We start from the raw sequence: 20,343 nt of genomic DNA on the forward strand, positions 1-20,343 counted from the left end.
TTTGAGTTCTGTAATACAAGTCAACACATTTAACCTCAAAGACAGTCATACTTAAAACTAGTCTATTTTCACAACTGTCTTAACATACAATATCATGTATAATAAAAATAATAGCACTGAAATAAGCAAACACAGTTACCAAAAAGCACTACGGATGAACCAAAAACCATAATATTTTTCTTGATACAAAGAACGCGTATTAGAAAGTTTCTACATTACTACAATAAGCTCATATTTTACATCTTGCGCTTTGCAATATTTCTGTTATAAAAGCCAATATCATAAATAGTTTTTTTCTTAGGACGTTTAACCAATGAGCTTGTCTTAAAGGGGACCTATTACAGAACCCAAAACCAGTGAAGTTGGCACTGTGTAAATCAAATAATGAAAACAGAATACAATGATTTACAAATCCTTTTCAATTTAAATTCAAGTGACTAGAATGCAAAGACCAGATATTTAATGTTCAAACTGAGAAACTTATTTTTTTTTTGCGAATAATAGTTAACTTAGAATTTAATGGTAGTAACACATTGCCAAAAAGTTGGCACATTTTTTAGCCATGTGTTACATGGCCTTTCCTTTTAACGACACTCTGTAAATGTTTGGGAACTAAGTAGACCATTTTTTGAAGCTTTTCAAGTAGAATTCTTTCCCATTCTTGCTTGATGTGTGAGGACTCTTCTTCGGCATGGCAATGCCGGTGTGGTTTTCCCGTGGATGCGTCGAAGCAGAACACAGCAAAAGTAAGATATAAGGTATTTATTTAATAACAAAAGTCTATGAACAAAAATACTGGTGTAAAGAGAAAGAGTAAACAAAACATTTAGCATGAAAGCTAGACAATAAAGTGGCTTGGCGTGAGAGCTAGCGAGAAAATACATACGAATGATGAGAGTCGTCACTGATGCGCGTGGGCAAATTAGGATCCGAGAATGAGTGAACAGAAAAGGTGAGCTTAAATAGGAGGGTGATAATTATTAGCAGGTGTGCGGGGCGAGACAGAGAATGAAAAAACAAACACGTGAAGATCTGAGCAGCAGATCGCAACAGTATTCCCCCCCAACAAAAGACAGATACCAGATGTCTTAAAAAACAAACAAAAACTTGAACCCCCTCCCCAAAACCAGAAAAGTTCACAAACGAAGGGAGGGCGGAGGGAGGCCACGGTGGAGGGTCGCCAGATCGCATGTCCCCGAATCCACCGAGGACACATCATGTGGCGGCGGCGGGTGGAACGCTGCTGCCGAAAAAGTTTTGGCGGGCGACCTCGAAAAGGCCACATTAGTGGCCGCATCGCAGGATGAGGTGCCCGGCGAGGCGGACGACCCGGGCACGGCCACATCCGTGGCCGACATGGAGGAGGGAGTGTCTGGCGAGGAGGATGACCTCGCAGAGGCCACGCCCGTGATCGACGTGGTGGACGACGCCTCAGCACCGAAATCCCAGCAGGCTTGGAAGCAGCAGACGAGGGTGCGGGGACTGCAGCCAAAGCAGGCCCGAGTGCAGCTGGCGAGGATGATGCGGGTGCTGCAGCCGCAGGAGTCGTCGGAGGCGGCCTGGGAGCCGCAGGAGTCGTCGGAGGCGGCCTGGGAGCCGCAGGAGTCGTCGGAGGCGGCCTGGGAGCCGCAGGAGTCGTCGGAGGCGGCCTGGGAGCCGCAGGAGTCGTCGGAGGCGGCCTGGGAGCCGCAGGAGTCGTCGGAGGCGGCCTGGGAGCCGCAGGAGTCGTCGGAGGCGGCCTGGGAGCCGCAGGAGTCGTCGGAGGCGGCCTGGGAGCCGCAGGAGTCGTCGGAGGCGGCCTGGGAGCCGCAGGAGTCGTCGGAGGCGGCCTGGGAGCCGCAGGAGTCGTCGGAGGCGGCCTGGGAGCCGCAGGAGTCGTCGGAGGCGGCCTGGGAGCCGCAGGAGTCGTCGGAGGCGGCCTGGGAGCCGCAGGAGTCATCAGCGTAGAAGCAAACGGCGACGTCGTAGAGGCAGGCGTATTAGTCGTCGGCAGTGCTTGGCGGCGTGGAGCTGGTACCGGCGCTTGGCGGCGTGGAGCTGGTACCGGCGCTTGGCGGCGTGGAGCTGGTACCGGCGCTTGGCGGCGTGGAGCTGGTACTGGAGTAGGCTCCAGCCCTGTCGACACAGTTGTAGGCTCCAGCCCTGTTGTCGACGTTGGTGTGGGCTCCAGCCCCGTCGTCGACACTGGTGCTGGAGTAGGCTCCAGCTCTGGAGCTGGTACTGGAGTGGGCTCCAGCTTTGGAGCTGTTGCTGGAGTGAGATCCAGGCTAAAGTCTGTAACTGGTATGAGAACCAGTTCTGGGTCGGAGGCTGGTGTGAGAACCAGGTGGGAGTCTAGTGCTGGTTTGAGAACCAGGCTAGAGTTCAAAACTGGTGTGAGAACCAGACTAGAGTTCAAAACTGGTGTGAGAACCAGGCCCGAAAAAGCTGCTGGTGTGTGAACCAGGCGAGAGTCGAATTCTGGCGTGAAAACCAGGTTAGTGTCATGTGCTGGTGTGAGAACCAGACTGGGAGCAGGTGTCGGCTTCAGCCGAGGAGCAGGTGTCGGCTTCAGCCGAGGAGCAGGTGTCGGCTTCAGCCGAGGAGCAGGTGTCGGCTTCAGCCGAGGAGCAGGCACAGGGGTCTGCCGAGGAGAACTAGGGGACTGGCTGTGAGCAGGACTAGGACTATGATGAGTGATAAGACAAACACTAGGACTCGGGCAGAGAATGAGGTTTAAACGGTGGGTTAGAAGAAAAACTAGGTGACTGAGGTTGACTAGAATAATAAGAAAAAATATCCTGATACTTTTGTATCTTATTATTAATGTTATTGTCATTTGAAAATGGCTGAGAAAACGAATCTTCCCCTAAAAATTCCTTGTTGATGACGTCATCATCGGAGGACGGGCCCGCGCCACCGGGGGGCGTCGACGAAATGACGTCATCTGCGCGGGACACAAGTTGGGAATTTGCCCAGTCGGTAAAACTGTTAGCAAAGTGTGTTATTGGGTCCCCAAACAATGGTGTAGGGGTCCTGTGTGCCGACTGTAGGCTGCTGTGTTCGTGAGGAGGGAGACATGGAGTGGGAAAGGCTCTGTCGCCCGACGAAGCCATACTTCGCGGCTTCCGCCGACGCGGACGAGCGCGAGCGCTGCGGGAGGGAAACTCACCGCTCCCGGAAGCATCGATCGGAACCAGTCTTCCCTCCAGGTCCCACATCATGCTTTCGTCTGGATTGCATCGGAGAGTCTCAGCCTCCATCGCTCGGAATACCCTCCATGTGCCTTCGTCGAAGGTCTCCTCGTGGTTGCCAGACGCGGAAAAACTCTTTAATGCTCGGATCCTACTGTGAGGACTCTTCTTCGGCATGGCAATGCCGGTGTGGTTTTCCCGTGGATGCGTCGAAGCAGAACACAGCAAAAGTAAGATATAAGGTATTTATTTAATAACAAAAGTCTATGAACAAAAATACTGGTGTAAAGAGAAAGAGTAAACAAAACATTTAGCATGAAAGCTAGACAATAAAGTGGCTTGGCGTGAGAGCTAGCGAGAAAATACATACGAATGATGAGAGTCGTCACTGATGCGCGTGGGCAAATTAGGATCCGAGAATGAGTGAACAGAAAAGGTGAGCTTAAATAGGAGGGTGATAATTATTAGCAGGTGTGCGGGGCGAGACAGAGAATGAAAAAACAAACACGTGAAGATCTGAGCAGCAGATCGCAACATGATGTACAGCTTAAGTTGTTGAACAGTCCGGGGTCTCTGATGTCGTATTTTATGCTTCATATTGCGCCACACATTTTCAATGGGAGACAGGTTTGGACTGCAGGCAGGCCAGTCTAGTACCCACAGTCTTTTACTCTGAAGCCACACTGTTGTAACACATGGCTTGGCATTGTCTTACTGAAATTGAAATAAGCAGGGGCGTCCATGACAACGTAGCCTGGATGGCATCATATGTTGCTCCAAAACCTGTATGTACTTTTCAGTATTAAAGGTGCCTTCGCATATGTATAAGTTACCCATGCCTTGGGCACTAATAAACCCCCAAACCATCACAGATGCTGGATTTTGAACTTTGCGCCCTATAACAGTCCGTATGGCTCTTTTCTTCTTTAGTCTGGAGGACACGACGTTCACAGTTTCCAAAAACAATTTGAAATGTGGTCTTGTCAGTCCACAGAACGCTTTTCCACTTCGCATCAGTCTATTTAATGGAGCACAATGGAAACAAGCCTTTTAGCTTTTTGGGCAATCCATTTGCCATTTTAAAGCATTACATGGAATAAATTCTTTAACATGCCTATAATCTTCTCGATAAATCAATCAATCAATCAATCAATCAATCAATCAATCAATCAATCAATCAATCAATCAATCTATCAATCAAAGTCCATCTGTTTCTGGGTGTTGTTGATAAATGGCTTTCGCTTTGCATAGCAAAGTTTTAACTTGAACTTACAGATTTAGCGACCAACTGTAATTACTGAATGTGGTTTTCTGAAGTGTTCTTGAGCCCATGTGGTGATATCCTTTACAGACTTTTTGAGGCCGTACCGCCTGAGGGATCGAAGGTCATGGCATTCAATGTTGGTTTTTAGCCTTGCAGTGATTTCTCCAGATTCTCTGAACCTTTTGATGATATTACAGACCGCAGTGGTGAAATCCCACAATTTCTTGTTCATTGCTCGCTGTTAAGTGTTATTCTTAAACTGTTAGACAATTTTCCAATGAATTTGTTCACAAAGTGGTGACCCTCGCCCCATCCTTGTTTGTGAATGACTGAGCATTTAATGAAAGCTGCTTTTATACCTAATCATGGCACCCATTTGTTCCCAATCAGCCTGTGCACCTGTGGGATGTTCCTAATAAGTGTTTGATGAGCATTCCTTAGATTTCTCAGCCTTTTTTGCCACTAGTGCCAGCTTTTTTGAAACATGTTGCAGACATCCAATTCGAAATGAGCTAATATTTGCAAAAAATGACAAAGTTTACCAGTTGGAACATTAAGTATCTTGTCTTTGCAGTCTATTCAATTGAATATAGGTTGAAAAGGATTTGCACATCATTGTACTCTGTTATTATTCACGATTTACACAACGTGCTACCCTCACTGGTTTTGGGTTTTGTATGTAAAACCAACTCTTTTACCTATTGGTACCTGTTTTTGTGTATTTGGGATCCCAGAAATTTGAAATCAAACCATGGAGGCATGGCGGCAATATTAACAAAAAAAAAAGTATTTGGTTTTGAGACTTTAGTGACATATTTTGCCTTTGTGACGTCAGCGGATATCTTCATTTATGGTAAAGGTTTACACGAAACACTTGGTCCCAGTCAGCCAATTTTATCCAGTAGTAGTCCAAAGTTGGAGTCATTATTTTAATCCATCCATTTTCTACCGCTTATTCCCTATGGGGTCGTGGGGGGCGCTGGCGCCTATCTCAGCTACAATCGGGCGGAAGGCGGGGTACACCCTGGACAAGTCGCCACCTCATCGCAGAGCCAACACAGATAGACAGACAACATTCACATTGACACACTAGGGCCAATTTAGTGTAGCTAATCAACCTATCCCCAGGTGCATGTCTTTGGAAGTGGGAGGAAGCCGGAGTACCCGGAGGGAACCCACGCATTCATGGGGAGAACATGCAAACTCCACACAGAAAGATCCCGAGCCTGGGATTGAACCCAAGACTGCAGGACCTTCGTATTTTGAGGTAGACGCACTAACCCCTCTGCCACCGTGAAGCCCCATTATTTTAATAGTTTTCTTTATTCTCTTGTTGTGGGGCAGACTAGCTCGTACGTCCAAATTCCTTTTCAATAGCGTATTATTCCAACTTACATCTGTCAGTAGACTCAATCTGGAAGCGCTAAAAATTACAACATAGCTGATGGGGTGGAGAGGCAGTCACTTGGCCTGGAGGAGGACTTTGGCACGTAAATAAGACCTCCTACAAAACGGTGCATCCTGAATAGAGTGCCAAAAAGCGGCTTAAAGATGATCTGTAAACCATAATTCATGCAACATTTTGACCAAACAACCACCATTACATGTTATGTAGACTACAATAGAAATACAATAGTTTTAAGAGTAGGAAAAAAATATGACTCCTTTAATAGAATCTATAAATGTAATACATGTTTTTACATACTATATATTATCAAGAACATTTGAAACAAGTAAAATGGTGTACTGGCATGAAATATTTAAACAGTTATTACAGCAGCTGGTTTTTGTATCAATAATTAATTCCATATATGAAATCTAATTTAATAGAGACTTGGTGAATAATTCATGGTAATAAATCATAATTACATTATGTGCCAATATTTGAATAAAAGAAGAAATAAGATTAACAGAATAACATTTTTATTTTATCGTGCTCGACTACTGAATCGATGTACATATGTAAACTTAATGGGGAACTCCGTTTTTTTTTTAAATTTGGCCTATCATTCACAATCCTTATGTAAGACAAGAACACATATGTTTTGTTTTTTAATGCATTTTAAATAGTGAATAAATGCGTTTAAAAGTCAGCTGAAAATGGAGCCTTATGGGAGCCACTCTAATCTACCTATAAAGCCCTTAAAACATCTTTACACCTCCATCAAGGTTTTATATATATGAATTAAGGATCTATGTAATATAGTGAAAGGCACATTTATAATAAGACGGCGCTTTAAAGGCCTACTGAAATGAGATTTTCTTATTTAAACGGGGATAGCAGGTCCATTCTATGTGTCATACTTGATCATTTCGTGATACTGCCATATTTTTGCTGAAAGGATTTAGTAGAGAACATCGACGATAAAGTTTGCAACTTTTGGTCGCTAACAGAAAAGCCCTGCCTTTACGGGAAGTCGCAGACGATGACGTCACATGTTTGATGGCTCCTCACATCCTCACATTATTTATAATGTGAGTCTCCAACAAAAAGAGCTATTCGGACCGAGAAAACGACAATTTCCCCATTAATTTGAGCGAGGATGAAAGATTCGTGGTTGAGAATATTAATAGCGAAGGACTAGAAAAAAATTAATAAATAAATAAAGTTAGGTTGATTGGCAACACTAAATTGGCCCTAGTGTGTGAATGTGAGTGTGAATGTTGTCTGTCTATCTGTGTTGGCCCTGCGATGAGGTGGCGACTTGTCCAGGGTGTACCCTGCCTTCCGCCCGATTGTAGCTGAGATAGGCGCCAGCGCCCCCCGCGACCCCAAAAGGGAATAAGCGGTAGAAAATGGATGGATGGATAAAAAAGAAAAAAAAGCTGATTGCATTGTGAGAGATTCAGATGTTTTTAGACACATTTACTAGGATAATTCTGGAAGATCCCTTATCTGCGTATTGTTTTAATAGTGTTTTAGTGAGATTTTAAAGATTGTAAAGACATACCTTGAGGTTGGATGGCTGCGGTGAACACGCAGTGTCTCAGAGAGAAGCCGAGGGGACAAGCTCACAGCTGCCTTTTAAACAGCTGCTGCTGTACTGTTGGTGTTATTTTGGTGGTTATTTATTAGGTATCATAGGCGGAATAGAGGACCTCCCAGTAGCTCCATTGTCTTTCATATTGATTGTGAATGATAGGAAAAAAATTATCCCCAAAAGTGCAATTCCTCTTCAAGCAACAAGTACACAGTGCACATGGTTGGTCTTTTCTCATCTTTAGTGAAGTCATTTACAAAAGGTATAGATGAGAGGCTATAGGCTACTTGGAGCTAGCAGCTACACATCAGGTAAGCACACAATAGCACACAAGCTAGACATACATAACTATCCAAAATCAAACAATGTTGCATTATTTGCGTTAATCTAAATAAGTATCAAATAATTATAGGGCGTGTTATTCACAGATAGAAAGTCTCCGAGGTAGAAGCAATTAAAAGTGATCCAGTAACAAACGTGTCCGCATCATTAAACTTAGTGCACCATGAGCTTAACTTAATTGATTATTGTGGCCACTTGGTGCAGCCAAAACCCCCCAAAACATTCCACTTAAGCTTAAGGACAGCATAAGTCCCTTTCAGACGGTCAATAACGAATAGGTTAGTGTTCTTCATACCTACTATTGGTCTCTATTTGGGTAAATTTACTTTTCCTTACCTTTCCTAACATTTCACACTACAAAATAATTAAAGTACGTATGATTTGTGCTGATAATGGGTCAGTATTGGTATCAGTCGGCTAATATTCAAAGCTCAAAAGTCAAGAAGTTGAATTGAGACACCTTTACTTAAAGGCCTACTGAAACCCTGATAGTTTATATATCAATGATGAAATATTAACATTGCAACACATGCCAATACGAACTTATTAGTTTACAAAATTGCAATTTTAAATTTCCCGGGAGTTTCTTGTTGAAAACGTCGCGGAATGATGACGTGTACGCGTGACGTCACGGACTGTGAGGAAATATTAGCGCTGCGCACACACACAGCTAAAAGTTGTCTGCTTTTGCCGCATAATCACACAGTATTTTGGACATCTGTGTTGCTGAATCTTTTGCAATGTGTTCATTTAATAATGGAGACTATAAAGAACAATGCTGTTGGTGGAAAGCGGTGGATTGCAGCTGTCTTTAGCACCGAGACACAGCCGGCGTTTCTTTGTTTTTTGTGAAAGCAGAGCGGTCAAGCGAACATGTTTTCTCTACGTCAACCAGCATGTTTTTGGATAGGGAAATTGTGATATATATCTTACCGAAGACATCCGTGGATTATTCGTCGTTCTGCAGCAGCTGTGAGCTTGGCTCCTCGGCTTTACTCTGAGATACTGTGTGTTCACAGCAGCCATCCGACCTCGAGGTATGACTTTACAGTCTTTAAAATCTCACTAAAACACTATGAAAACAATAAGCAGATAAGGGATCTTCCAGAAGTATCCTAGTACATGTGTCTAATTACATCTGAAACGCTCACACTGCCGTCGCCCGGAGCTGTCGCTTTTTTTTTTTTTTTTTTTTCTAGTCCGTCGCTATCAATATCCTCAAACACGAATCTTTCATCCTCGCTCAAATTAATGGGGAAAGTGTCGCTTTCTCGGTCAGAATCGCTCGCACTGTTGGCGTCCATGATCGTAATCAATGGGTGGTCCGACAATCTGTGACGTCACGCGCACTACTTCCAGGAAAGGCAGGGCTTTTTTAAGAGCGACCAAAAGTTGCGAACTTTATCGTGGATGTTCTCTACTAAATCCTTTCAGCAAAAATATGGCAATATCGCGAAATGATCAATTATGACACATAGAATGGACCTGCTATCCCTGTTTAAATAAGAAAATCGCATTTCAGTAGGCCTTTAAAACAGGTGTGAAGATACCCTAAAAGTGGCCTTGGTCATTTCAGGGGATATTTTTAAACAATATTTTAATAAAATACTGTGTTTTAGGGTAAATCTGTGTTCTTCTCCTCTTGGCCAAAATGGTGCCTCCCTGGTCACCCTACTCTGTTGTGAATGGCCTGACGTGGGCTCCATCACCCCCACCTGATATCTTGAAATGTTCTCTTACTCGACTTTTCACAAGATTTAAGAGTGGTATAACAATTTAGCCAGGGAAAAGTTCAACAGACACTAATATAGTACTTTCACTTCATGTAAGGCATGGGTGGCAAACTTTGGCCCGCGGGCCAAATCTGGCCCGCCGTGTAATTTAATTTGGCCCTTGAGGCAATATCAATTTAGCATTAGAGCTGGCCCGCCGGTGTTATACAGTGTCGGTGCCGCTGTCACACCGCATTCACCGCTAATACTCATACTTGCCAACCCTCCTAATTTTCCCAGTAGACTCCCGAAGTTCAGTGCCCCTCCCGAAAATCTCCCGGGGCAACCATTCTCCCGAATTTCTACCGATTTCCACCTGGACAACTATATTGGGGGCGTGCATTTAAGGCACTGCCTTTAGCGTTCTCTACAACCTGTCGTCACGTCCGCTTTTCCTCCATACTAACAGCGTGTCACATAATATTTGTGCCTTTTACACACACACACACAGACACACACACACACACACACACACACACACACACACACACACACACACACACACACACACACACACACACATGAATGCAAGGCATACTTGGTCAACAGCCATACAGGTCACACTGAGGGTGGCCGTATAAACAACTTTAACACTGTTACAAATATGCGCCACACTGTGAACCCACACCAAACAAGAATGACAAACACATTTCGGGTGAACATCCGCACCGTAACACAACAGAATAAATACCCAGAACCCCTTGCAGCACTAACTCTTCCGGGAAACTTCCAGCAAACTGACCAATAATTAACGTTTTATTCATGCATTTTCTCTTCCTACTTCAAGGCTTGAATGTTTGGTTCATTCATTATTGTTATTTTATTTTCAAATTTATTATTAGCCTGTGGAAAAAATTTGATATTTACCTCGGAAGATTGCAAATAGAAAAAAAGGCATAACATTTTTATTTAAAATTTATTTGATATGCCATTGATATTTTTTTAATTATTATTATTATTATTATTATTATATTTAAAACTGTATTTTGCATGTCGCTAAAGTTATATAAGCCTTGCTTGTTCAATATTTAATGCAAAACTTGTTTGGGTCCCTATTAGAAGGTTAATTTGTTCAACCTTGGCCCGCGGTTTTGTGCTGTTTAAAATTTTGGCCCACTCTGTATTTGAGTTTGACACCCCTGATGTAAGGCAAGTGTGCAAAGTTGCAAATGTAAGATAGGACCGCTTAAGAGCTTATACAAAAAAAGTATCACATAAAACATGTTATTGAAACCCTAACTGTGAGAGTTAGGGTTTCTGTGTTTGGCCCATTTCATTCAGTCTTTTATAATTGGCCAACATTAAATCACATCTTTGTCTTGTACAAAGCATTTCGCAATCAAGTCAATTTTAGCACAAACTTACAGAGGCTGAAAAGATTAGTACCGCAGCAACCCGAGCGTACATCTGTTGTGGGTGCACTCACACTGCGACATGACGATCAGCTTCCACCCTCCCTGGTCACCCTTTGGCAGTCACACTACACCCAAATCGCGGCACGACATCATCACTCCATTTTACACACGGCCTTTCTGCACCTCTTCAGACGTATTTTATGTCATCATTAATAACCAGTGGATGGAAATTGGGTAAACAACACGTCTAGGTTGCATTGTGCCTTTCTACGAGCAGTTGTGAAAAAACAATCTACCGCCCCAAAGCCCATCTCTCCATGGTAAATTGTTGAACTTGATATTCTACAGTATGTATTAATTGTTCATACAGACAGTGTATGGGTTCACATTTGAAACGATTTGGTACCAACTTTCAGTACTTTTGTGCATGTTCATGAGTTAATAAAAGTTAATTGTTAAATAATAAAAACATTAAACACGGAGCTAATATCTATAACTGTGCTGTCCAGTCGTTATATCTTGGTTACACTTCTCATTTGTAAATGTTATATTGTAACCTTTGCATGCAGATCAAATTCTTAAAAGACAGTAATGTACAGATCATACCTGGGCAATATATATATATATATATATATATATATATATATATATATATATATATATATATATATATATATATATGTATATATATATATATATATATATATATATATATATATATATATGTATAGGGCTTCACAGTAGAAGAGGGGTTAGTGGGTCTGCCTCACAATACGAAGGTCCTGCAGTTCTGGGTTCAATCGCAGGCTCGGGATCTTTCTGTTTGGAGATTGTATGTTCTCCCCGTGAATGTGTGGGTTCCCTCCGGGTACTCCGGCTTCCTCCCACTTCCAAAGACATGCATCTGGGGATAGGTTGATTGGCAACACTAAATTGGCCCTAGTGGGTGAATGTGAGTGTGAATGTTGACTGTCTATCTGTGTTGGCCCTGCGATGAGGTGGCGACTTGTCTAGGGTGTACGCCGCCTTCCACCCGATTGTAGCTGAGATAGGCGCCAGCATCCCCCGCGACCCCTATAGGGAATAAGCGGTAGAAAATGGATGGTTATATATATATATATATATATATATATATATATATATATATATGTAAATACATACATACATACATACATACAGTACAGGCCAAAAGTTTGGACACACCTACACGTTCAATGTATTGACTTTATTTTCATGACTATTTACATTGTAGATTGTCACTGAAGGCATAAAAACAATGAACACATGTGGAGTTTTGTACTTAACAAAAAAAGTGAAATAACTAAAAAACATACTGAGATAAGCTCCACTCATGACCCCAAAAGGGACAAGCGGTAGAAAATGGATGGATGTTTTGGATTATAGTTTCTTCAAAATAGCCACCCTTTGCTCCAATTACTGCTTTGCACACTGTTGGCATTCTCTGGATGAGCAACAAGAAGTAGCCACCTGAAATGGTTTGAACCTTACAGGTGTAGCTCATCCTCCTTTTTCATTGTCCCATGGTATGGCTCGGTTGGTAGAGTGGCCGTGCCAGCAACTTGAGGGTTGTAGGTTCGATTCCCGCTTCCGCCATCCTAGTCACTGCCATTGTGTCCTTGGGCAAGACACTTTACCCACCTGCTCCCGGTGCCACCCACACTGGTTTAAATGTAACTTAGATATTGGGTATCACTATGTAAAGCGCTTTGAGTCACTAGAGAAAAGCGCTATATAAATATAATTCACTTCACTTCACATTTAAAGCACCAGTTCCATTGGCAGCAAAACAGGCACAGATCATAATACTACCACCACCATGCTTGACAGTGGGAATTGGTGTTCCTGGTATTAAAGGCCTCACGTGGACCCCGACTTAAACAAGTTAAAAAACTTATTCGGGTGTTACCATTTAGTGGTCAGTTGTCCAGAATATGTACTGAACTGTGCAATCTACTAATAAAAGTTTCAATCAATAAATCAATTAATCAATCAACCAATCAAAAAAACATTTTCTCCTCTTAACATATTGCTGGGTATTGTGGCCAAACAGCTCAATTTTTGTTTCATCTGACATCACATGGACAAAGATAAGACCTTCTGGGGCAAAGTTACATGGTCAGATGAAACAAAAATTGAGCTGTTGGGCACAATACCCAACAATATGTTTGGAGGAGAAAAGGCGAGGTCTTTAATCCCAGGAACACCAACCCCACCGTCAAGCATGGTGGTTGTAGTATTATGCTCTGGGCCTGTTTTGCTGCCAATGAAACTGGTGCTTTAAATGGGACAATGGAAAAGGTGGATGACCTACAAATTCTTCAGGACAAGCTAAAATCATCAGCCCAAGACAATGACCCCAAACACACGTGAAAAGTGGCAAAGGAATGGCTAAATCAGGCTCAAATTAAGGTTTTAGAATGGCCTTCCCAAAGTCCTGACTTAAACGTGTGGAAAATGCTGAAGAAACATGTCCATGTCAGAAAACCAGCACATTTAGCTGAACTGCACCTATTTTGTCAAGAGGAGTGGACAAAAAATCAACCACAAGCTTGCCAGAAGCTTGTGGATGGCTACCAAAAGTGCCTTATTGCAGTGAAACTTGCCAAGGGACATGTAACCAAATATCAAACATGCTGTATGTATACTTTTGACCCAGCAGATTTAAACATATTATCAGGAGACCCATAATAAATTCATAAAAGAACCAAACTTCATGATAGTTTTTTGTGACTAACAAGTATGTGCTCCAATCACTCAATCACTAAAAAAAGAGTTGTAGAAATTATTGGAAAGTCAAGACATCCATGACATTATGTCCTTTACAAGTGTATGTAAAATTTTCATCGCGACTGTATATACATACACATGGTCGCTAAGTTGGCAACACAGATATATGCATACATGTTATACTCTTATAATGCAGGGGTGTCAAACTCAAATACAGAGTGGGCCAAAATTTAAAACGAACAGAGCCGCGGGCCGAGGTTGAACAAATTAACCTTTTAATAGCGACCCAAACAAATTTTGCATTGAATATTGAACAAGCAAGGCTTATATAACTTTATAGTGACATGCAAAATCAAGTTTCAAACAATAAAATATCAATGGCATTTCAAATAAAATATAAATAAAAATTGAATGCCTCTTTTCGGCGGTGGGGTTGAGGTGGACGGGGTTTGGTGATAGCGAGGGGTGTATATTGTAGCGTCCCAGAAGAGTTAGTGATGCAAGGCGTTCTGGGTATTTGTTCTGTTGTGTTTATGTTGTGTTACGGTGCGGATGTTCTCCCGAAATGTGTCATTCTTGTTTGGTGTGGGTTCACAGTGTGGCGCATATTTGTAACAGTGTTAAAGTTATTTATACGGCCACCCTCAGTGTGACCTGTATGGCTGTTGACCAAGTATGCCTTGCATTCACTTGTGTGTGTGTATAAGCCACATGTATTATGTGACTGGGCCGGCACGCTGTTTGTATAGAGGAAAAGCGGACGTGGAGACAGGTTGTAGAGAACGCCAAAGGCAGTGCCTTTAAAGCCCACCCCAAATATTGTTGTCCGGGATGAAATTCGGGAGAGGCACTGAACTTCGGGAGTCTCCCGTGAAAATCGAGAGGGTTGGCATGTAAGAGTGTTAGCGGTGAATGCGGTGTTACAGCGGCGGGCCAGCTCTAATGTTAATTTGATATTGCCTCAAGGGCCAAGTAAAATTACACGGCGGGCCAAATTTGGCCCGCGGGCCAGAGTTTGACACCCATGATGTAATGGATGTATATTTAATAATTCTGCGATGAGGTAGCGACTTGTCCAGGGTGTACGCGGCCTTCCGCCCGATTGCAGCTGAAATAGGCTCCAGCACGCCCTGCTACCCCGAAAGGAATACGCGGTAGAAATGGATGGATATTTAATAATTATTATAATTGGATGTTAAGAGTATGTGAAAGTTCGACTTTTACCTTGTTTACTTCCGTGACAACCCTCTTAAAGTTTAGTAATTAGAAATATCAAGCAGCTAAAATGTGCCAAACATGGATAAGTGTGAAGGGTGTTTTGAATTTTTCCCATCATGCTTTGTAATGAATTTAAATGGGTCTAATTTTGAATTTTTTAAGGCGCAATGACGCTTTTCATAATGTCCGCAAAGTTTAGTGAGCAGGTTCTTTTACGTGTGACCATGTCTGTTGACATTTTGTGTTGGTTGGATGTTTTAATTAGGTTTTTTACACAATGACTAAGGAAGGTTGTTTGCATTGGGTCAAAAATCCCATCACATAGAGTCATTGACCTGAATTCTACGAGTCGGTGGTGGGGGGCGCCTTCTTGTACGCCGTGGCCTGCTGGGGCAGCGTACTGAGAGCGAAGGACACAAACAGGCTGGACAAGCTGGTAAAGAAGGCCAGTAACGTGGTGGGAGTGGAGATAGACTCTCTGGCGGAGGTGTCACTGAGGAGAAGTCTAGCAAAGCTCCTAGCCATTATGGACAACACCTCCCACCCACTACACCCGGACCTTACGAAGAAAAGGAGCAAGCTCAGTGGAAGGCTCGGACTCCCAAAATGCAAGACGGAACGACACAGAAGGTCCTTCATACCGACAGCCATCAGACTGTAAAATGTATATGTTCCTTCTGACTGCACTTAAATGTAAAATATATGTAGAATATATTTATATTATTTACATGTGAATAATGCTGTATAGTATTTATTGTGAGCAAACTGTGGTGCTGAATTTCCCCCAGGGATCAATAAAGTACTTTCTATTCTATTCTATCTACTCATGTTGTATACTCGAAGGTGACATGATAGTAGCAACAAAATCGACTGGAATCTCCCTGTGGCTAAAGATTCATTATTAATAAACTCATTTCATCTCTCAGGCCAAGTTGAAGACATTGGCAGGCCGCATTTGGCCTGCAACCCAGAGTTTGGAGACCCCTTCTGTATGTTAAACATGACTATATTTCTCGAGATTTATGGCACAAAACCATTTAATTTTCTTAAAAAATCCAGTGTATCAATTCTGGTTGTGATTACTAATATTATAATAATAATACCAATTTTATGTGTAATGATAAGTGTGACTAGTAAATGGTAGTCACAAATAAGGTATACCAGGGCAGATATATGTGTGGACTGCAAGTTGATGCCTGTTCAATAAATAATGCTAGCAAGTACCGGTAAGCAAGCAAGACCAAAACTCTAATGTTTCATTGAAAATATAGAACCTTAACCTGCGCTCAAATATACTATACCCTACCATCTTCTGACAATTTGTTTTTGTACGACTTTGGTAAGCTGCAAAGCCGCACCCCTTCATGGATTGTTGGAGCATTATGGCTTCCTTAGTCAGACGTGCTGCGCTTCAATTATTATTATTACGGTGTGTGCATAAAGACCCCAAAATGGCCCCTATTAGAACATATTTTGTCTTGCGTTTTGTTTCGCAGACTGTGCTTGCTGTTGTGTATTTCAAATATGAATAAATCACGGAAATTTGCCATTGTAGTCAATATACTCCTTTTTCTCTATCCTCTTGTTGTGGGGCATTTATCGTACGCTGTTGCCATTTCTAATACAAAGTAGCGTATAGTTCGAACCTATGTCTGCCAGGAGACTCGCTATGAAAGCGCTAATAACTACAGCAAAGATGCCAGGGAGAAGACACAGTCAATCTGGAGGCACGTAAATAAGACCGCCCACCAAATGGCGCATTCTGACGAGACGGTCAGGAGGCGGTTTGAAGATGGTCTGTAAAACATAATCTATGCAACATTTTGACCAAAGAACCAACATTACATGTTATGTAGACCACAAGGGAGTATTTTAAAAGTAGAAAAAAATTAAAATATATGTCCCTTTTAATGTGTCTTATAATTTGGTGCGCTTTTGTATGAAAATACACTCATATAGGCCCGTTTATAATCCGGTGCGATTTATGGTCCAAACAACATGGTACATTAAATGTAGTACATTACATGGAAGCACGGTGGGACAGGGGTTAGTCCATGTGCCTCACAATACGAAGGTCCTGAGTTGTCCTGGGTTCAATCCCGGGCTCGGGATCTTTCTGTGTGGAGTTCGCATGTTCTCCCAGAGACTGCGTGGGTTCCCTCCGGCTACTCCGGCTTCCTCCCACCCCCAAAACGATGCACCTGGGGATACGTTGATTGGCAACACTAAAAAATTGGTCCTAGTGTGTGAATGTGAGTGTGAATGTTGTCTGTCTATCTGTGTTGGCCCTGTGATGAGGTGCCGCCCGAATGCAGCTGCGATAGGCTCCAGCGACCCCGAACGGGACAAGCGGTAGAAAATGGATGGATGGATGGATACATGCAGTTTAAGTTTCTGCGACTTTTCCTTGGTCAAGACTCACCCTTTGATTGTAAACTGTGAAATTGTTGTAGAGCTTAACAATACATTCAGCCTTCTTCTGGAACTTTCTGTAACTGTCCTCAGTCCACCACTGTTTGAGGTTGCCGTGGCGATCATACTGGCCCCCTATGGATGCGAAGCGATTGTTTAATATGCAAGCAAAAAAGGACATGACAACAATACTTGTATGTTAAAATACAAAAAGGACACGTTTTTTTCATTAAAAGTAATAATGCACCAAAATTTTGACCCAATTGGTAATTTTTGGCTTTTGGCCGAATTACTTTAACCACCAAAACAGCACTTCCATAACAGGATATTGAGACGAAGTAGCATGAAGCGTGCACTCGTCTGGAGTGGAGCAGAGGCAACATGTCGGCGCTGTGGATGTATTTCAATGTATCTGAGAAAGACAGCGATCTGCAAAATATGCGTTGTGAAAATATCAAGAGGGGGATTTTCAGCAAAGACGTTTTCCACTTCTGGTCAAGTCGTGGCCAGTCTGACAACAACACCAAACAGCAAAGAAAAGTACCCACCAGTGCGTCGACGCCAAAAGATAAGAAAGTTTTGCCTATTAATTTTATTTTATATTTTTGGAAGAGCAGGAGTAAATACGTGCAGTATTTTCATAATTTCATGACTGTTTTAACTTTTGAAAGATAACTATTAATTTGTGCAATTGCAACGCCTTGATTTTAGTGAGCTTAGTACATATTCTTAGTCAGAAATTCATTGGTAATAATAATAATTGGCAAAATAATACTTTTTCTCTTTTCGAGCTTGGGTTCCTCGTTTTTGGTTTCATTTCAGTCCATCCCTAATTAAAAGCTACAAAGCTCTTTAAACTATATATATATATATATATATATAAATAAAATAAAGTAGATACATTCATATAGTCAGTGATCTTTTGCTGATTTTTATCAGATGTACTGTAAATGTTCAAAGCATTGATAATCTAACACAACTTTTTTCACCAAGTACCACCTCATTAAGATACGGTAGCATAATAGGCCAAAGTATTACTTAAAAACAAGGCAGATTTTTTTTTTTTTTTTAAACAGTTGCAGTATATTTGGCCACTGTATTACAGTTTGAACACTAACACTGTTTGAATATTGGGAAATAAAACACTGTACCTTAATCAAGTCATTTTTGGCGTACCACTAGATGAAGCTCATGTACCACTAGTGCAGGGGTCGGCAACCCAAAATGTTGAAAGAGCCATATTGAACCAAGAATACAAAAAACCTATCTGTCTGGAGCCGCAAAAAAAGAAAAGCCGTATATAAGTCTTATAATGAAGGAAACACATGTCCTTAGTGTCTATATTAGCTATGATAGCCTACTATCAAAATGACTATGTATCGCAGGCTGAAGCAAATATTTGTTGATAGAAATGCTGAAATGTAATATTTATTCTACACATTTTTACATTAGAGACCATTAGTAAATCAGAGGCTACTCAAAAGGTAAGATAACTCCTGGACATTACTGGCTCCTAATGGCCAAAGGTATAGATGTGTGAGTCCAAGTTAAAAGAAACGGCAGGCTGTCATCTTTTAATAGATTTAATACAATCTTTGGCAAGCCAGGTAACATTTGCTGTGGTCTGGAACAACATGGAACACAAACAAATATCTGAAATGCAGCGAATATTACATACAGATAATGTGTCATGAGACAAAGAAAATAAAAATCACATACGAAGAGGACAAAAGTCAAGGATATTAAATGAGCTCAAATATACCTACAAATGATGCATAATAATGCAATATGTACATAAGGCCGGCCTAAACAGCATGTTAGATGTTGATTATCTTGCAGTCATGCACTGACCAAATATGCCTGATTAGCACTCCAACAAGTCAATAACATCAACAAAGCGCACCTTTGTGCATTCATGAAACTTTTGATGGACAAATTAAGACAAAGAAGGAGTGGGAGATTTTACATGTAAACAAACTGTTGCATCACAGTCCACACTATGGGGAGTTTAAGAACCGCTGAAATTAGTAGGAAAAAACGGTGTTCACCAAATACACTCCTCAGTGAAGTATACACACAAAGATATTAAACAGTGGGCTTTCTAATAATTGGGAAGGTTTGTGTCATGTTTGTCCTCAAACAAAACACATACTAAAACGAAAAAAATAAATTTTCTCCCATCTTTTCCCATTTTCAATCCTTTTTTTAAAAAGCCACTAGGGCGGCACTAAAGAGCCGCGGGTTGCTGACCCCCGCACCAGTAGTACACATAACACAGTTTGAAAAACACTGATCTAACTCAAGCAGCAGCACTGATGATGAAGAAAATGTTATTCTTACCCCAGTCATCATATCCATGTGTCAGTTCATGGCCAATGATTGCTCCTATTCCGCCATAGTTCAAAGACCTAACAAATAAAAGAAACATTAGACCACATGCAGTCCACATGTTAAAAAATGCATAGCGGGTGTAACCTATTTACTAGCAATTTTTTATACATACACAAATTCAAATTCATATTGTTTTCTTCCACCTGTTCCTATTTGTGTTTCCGCTGCAGATTATTTTACGTCTGGTATTATAGCCTCTTCCCAACTAGTGGTATTCAAACTCACAGCGGCTAAGGGAGGAAGACGACGGATTGATGTTTCCAGTACCAGTTACATGTTGACCAGACTTCTCTATACCTGGGCAAAAACAATTGAGCACTGTTTCTAGTTCCCGTTTCTTCAATCATGCTCTAGTATTTTTGTACCTATATTTGTAGCTTATATTAGTTTTTTTTTAAATGTTTTTTTCCCCATCCATCCATCCATTTCTACCGCTTTTCCGGTTTCATAGATTTTGTCTCTATTGGATGTTTTTATTAGTTTTTTGCACCATGACTAAGGAAGGTTGTTTGCATTGGGTCTGATAAGAAAAAATGCCGTGGCAATGTGCAATCACAGCGTAAAGGTCAATGACTTCAATTACTCATGGTCTACTCAATGGTGACATAATTGTAGCAATACATATGTCAGACTATTCTAGAGAATGCAATCTCCCTGTGGGTAAAGATTCCTTAGTAATAAACTCAT

At 41.7% G+C, this 20,343-nt stretch overlaps 1 protein-coding gene across 1 annotated transcript in view; it reads right to left on the reverse strand.

Annotated features, from left to right (window-relative positions):
- LOC133564483 (endothelin-converting enzyme-like 1) overlaps positions 1-20,343 on the reverse strand; it is a 203,421-nt gene that overhangs the window by 13,946 nt on the left and 169,132 nt on the right. The window contains exons 14-15 of the mRNA XM_061918832.1: positions 19,606-19,673; positions 17,276-17,400 (exon numbers count right to left, since the gene is read on the reverse strand). Coding sequence (XP_061774816.1) covers positions 17,276-17,400; positions 19,606-19,673 — 193 coding nt within the window. The remainder of the gene's footprint in view (positions 1-17,275; positions 17,401-19,605; positions 19,674-20,343) is intronic.

This window comes from Nerophis ophidion, linkage group LG13 (assembly GCF_033978795.1).
Source record: "Nerophis ophidion isolate RoL-2023_Sa linkage group LG13, RoL_Noph_v1.0, whole genome shotgun sequence".
Taxonomy (NCBI): domain Eukaryota; kingdom Metazoa; phylum Chordata; class Actinopteri; order Syngnathiformes; family Syngnathidae; genus Nerophis; species Nerophis ophidion.